The sequence below is a fragment of the Microtus ochrogaster genome, linkage group LG9 (assembly GCF_000317375.1).
Source record: "Microtus ochrogaster isolate Prairie Vole_2 linkage group LG9, MicOch1.0, whole genome shotgun sequence".
Taxonomy (NCBI): domain Eukaryota; kingdom Metazoa; phylum Chordata; class Mammalia; order Rodentia; family Cricetidae; genus Microtus; species Microtus ochrogaster.
In genome coordinates this window covers 26,417,726-26,421,679 of record NC_022034.1, presented here as the reverse complement: position 1 = coordinate 26,421,679, position 3,954 = coordinate 26,417,726, and the positions used below count along the sequence as shown (strand labels likewise).

At 48.1% G+C, this 3,954-nt stretch overlaps 1 protein-coding gene across 1 annotated transcript in view; it reads right to left on the bottom strand.

Annotated features, from left to right (window-relative positions):
- The window catches only part of Slc22a16 (solute carrier family 22 member 16), a 42,987-nt gene that overhangs the window by 19,150 nt on the left and 19,883 nt on the right, over positions 1–3,954 (bottom strand). Inside the window, 1 exon segment of the mRNA XM_013352380.1 lies at positions 84–239. Coding sequence (XP_013207834.1) covers positions 84–239 — 156 coding nt within the window.

Sequence of the window (3,954 nt, the reverse complement as noted above, 5' to 3'; positions counted from 1 at the left end):
AAGAGTGGGTGTACTTAAAGACAAACATGATGAAATGACAAAGTGAAATGCAACGGGAATCCAACAAAAACCACGACCCCTACCTTACGATTGTGGGATACAGCTCCGCTGTGTAAATGAAAAGGAAGGCTAATGCTGACCCTGTAGCAGTTTTGACAGCCAAAACCGCCGTTGTCTTCAAAGTCTTGTGACTCTGTGGGCACACAAGGGAAATATGACATCATCAAAATGACCCAAAACTTTCTTATTCCACCCATATGTCTTGTAACAACAAAGAGTTTTAATTTTCCTATTTGGATTTATTTTGTAAACTCAAAGACTGCAAAAGCTTTCTATCATGAACCTTCGGGGAAACGGTGCCCTCCCATAACCCTGGAGGGACTGGAAGCCCGTCAGGAAGAAGGCTTTGGGGGAGAGTCACCTGAATGGTACGGATGGCTGGGACCAGCACCAGTCACTGACCCAGCAGATTGGAAGGAGCCCTCAGAGCACAGCGTGCATTTGGGGAAAGCACACCAGGTTTGTAAGTTATCTCCAAACACACCCATTGGCAAGCTCCTTCAGTAGCTCCCACTCCCGGTCTCCGACCCATTCTCTGCCATCTCCAATGGGTTCCACTTCCAGGGTGGCTCATGAGGATGTCCATGGTCTGCCCTCTCCTTTATCTGGTAGGTAGATGCCAAGTACTCTAACCTAAGGGTTCCTGTGTTCAGAATGGTAACCCTGAGGCTGGAGAACTCTTTTGGGTCTTTGTTGTTTTGTTTTGTTTCTACTATTGTAGCCCTTCAAATTTTTATTTGAAACAAGATAGCCCTAGTATCACTTTGGCAGTAAGTAGGTGCCTAAGAGGAAGATGGGAAGAGAAGAAAAGGTAGGGGGGAGGCAGGGGCAGCTCTCCCACTCTTGTGACCTCAGGGCCAGCTCTCCCACCTGCCTCAAAGAGTGATGGGGGCATCTTCCTCCCCCCCCCCCCATGCTGCCACATGATAGATGAGTGATGGGGACAACTTACACTTGGCCCTCTTGCAGAAGGCCTGTGTTTGGTTCCCAGCACCCACACGGCAGCTACATGATGGAGGAGGGTCATATGTCTATCTGTTGCTTTCATTGGTTAATTAATAAAGAAACTGCTTGGCCTGAAAGGTTAAAACATAGGTGAGTGGAGTAGGCAGAACAGAATGCTGGGAAGAAGGGAAGTGAGGCAGACGCCTCAGACAGATGCTATAGCTCTCCTCTCCATGATGGACGCAGGTTAAGATACTTCCCGGTAAGCCACCACCTCGTGGTGCTACACAGATTATTAGAAATGGGTTAACCAAGAAGTGAGAATTAGCCATTAAGAGGCTAGAACTAATGGGCCAAGCAGTGTTTAAAAGAATACAGTTTCTGTGTAATTATTTTGGGTGTAAAGCTAGCTGGGTGGTGGGACGCAGCCCATCGCTCCTACTACAGCTACAACCATTTGTAACTCCAATTCTTGGGAACCAGATGCTGTTTTAGCATCCCAGCACACCAGACATGCGCATAGTACACAGACAAACACACAGACAAAACACCCTTACACAGGAAATACAATAATAATAATAACAATGGCAGTACCGAGTGACTCTTTGGAGCTAAGTAGGACCTTCCTAACTCTGGCTAGCTCATCAGTACACCACACAAACTTCCTCTGAGCACATATATAATTCATATTATGTTACGTCGTAAGGTTTGGGGTGCCTCTAAGACTGCTAGTGTCCCTGTTACTGTGGGCAATATTTGTTAAATGAATTGGTTCCTGTTTTGTTTCTGCTTACCCAGTGCTGGACCACATGCCAAGCAATCATAGTACCACTAAGCTACAGCCCCAATTAGCATGGATAAAAAAATTATTATTTTTACTATGTTGACATTATCTTTGAGGAAGAAATTCTCTTATAGGAAATATATTTAAAGTTGCGAGTTACTGTTTTATTTCTAGAAGTTTCCAGCAATCACTCTCTTTTCTTCCCTACTACTAAGAAATAGGAAATTTTTGAGAATCTGCTAGATCCAAAGGCAGCTGCCCCCAAGTCAGCTCAGCCACCTTTGCAAAGGGATGGATAAAGCTCTCTCACACCGACAGCAACTTCCCTGACTGAGTAGTTTTACTCGTAGTAACTGTGTGCCAATCACTTGGAAGTTCAGTGATATGAAACATTTGGCTCATTTGGCCCTGGTAATTGTTTGACTCATCGGGTCATGCAGATGTCCCCGCGGCTCCTGTATTCGGGTTTCTGACTCTTAGGAAACTGGCCTGTATGTTTAGGCTAGATCCCATAACCCAGACTAAGCCACACCCTCCTGCAGCTCTCTCTGGGACAGAGTTCAAAGTCAGTCTGCGCTGTCCCTTGGCAGCTCTCCAATCCTGGGTCTTGGCTCCCCCATGCTCCTTGGCACATACGTTATTGCTGAACTAGATCACATGATGGGAAACCTCCTGCTACCTCTAGAAGGTTCCGAAAGCCAGCTTTATGCTTTGTTCAGGAGACTGGTCCAGAGATTTCTCGGGGCGGGGTGGGGTGGGGGGGTCAAGAAAGTGCTCTGAAGAGCTGGAGACTCCTCTTGTCTCTCTGTAGCCCATCATTTCTCTCATGGCCACTACCTCTCTTCCTGTCTGTCTCTCTCTCTTCCTCTCTGTCTCTGTCTCTGTCTCTGTCTCTGTCTCTGTCTCTCTCTCTCTCCCTCTCTCTGCCTCACAGCTAATGAAGCCCCTTTCTCCAGAAGTCTCCCCTTCCCTTTAAGGCCCTACCATGTTTAGATGCACATACACTGTCCTGTTTCTATCTAATACCCCACCTCCCACCCTGAAGCCCAGTTACAGCCTTGAGGTTCATCCATTTTAATGGGCCTCATACCTGAATGGGATTCTGTGCCAGCCCCCTCACTTGACTGTGTGGTACTCTGCAGGGAACCACGGGGTTGGCCTGACCTAGCTGCCTTGAGAGGCATGCCTCATGGGTTTTCAGGTTAGAGTCCGTGGCTCTTGGACATCAGGACATCAGTCCTGAGAGACCAGTGTACTCCCTCAGGCAATGAAGCACCCAGGCAGCTTTGTGTTTCTCTGTATGTTCCCTTAGTAGTTGGAAACTTGACAGGACAGTTGGTCTTTGACATTAATCTTGTGTACCCTGTGTGGCTTGCAAAGTTCATCGTATCCTGGCAGCTACAACTGTATTGATCCTGGCAATCGCCATGATGTTCTGTTTCTGAAAAAGGTTTAAAATGTCGATTGCTCTCAGTAAAATTGTCACAGCCTCGGTTATGCTGTGGCCCTTCAACCTGACCTGATTCCAGTTCCTCGCAACCGTATCAGGTGGCGTTGGCCAGGTAAGCAAGTGCGGGCTCTTACAATGCTCTCCTTAGCTTATCGCTGACTGTGTGTCAGCTCTGAGAGGCCTCTGGCCCTAGGCCCCTTCCTCCCTCTCTGATTCACACTTCCTACAAATATGCAGTCATTCCCTCGCCCTCGTCCCTTTTGCTTGGCATTGCATTTACAGAACCTTGGCTCACTGTCTTCATCTCAGGCTGCAGGATTCTTGCTGGACCCGCCCTTGCTGAGTGTCTCAGTGAACGGTGTCGAGCGCCATTCGGTGGCCAGAGGGGAGAATGACTCAGTTGGCAGAGGGCTTGCTGGGCATGCGTGAGGCCCTAGGGGTCAGTCTCAAGCACTAGATACATCTGGGCATGATGGTGTAAGCCTGCAATCCTGAGACAGGAGGGTGAGGAGTTCAAGGTCACCCTTGGCTCTATACTGAGTCTGAGGCCAGCCTGAGCCACAGGAAACCAACTTCCAGAGTCCCTGGCAGGTGGAATCAACCTCTCTCCCAGGAAACTGTCGCACTTCTAAAATACCATAGGCACCCTCTTTAGTGTGGGGGTTCAAACACAGTGTTTATATGAAGACAAAGAATGTGTTGGTTACTTACCCCT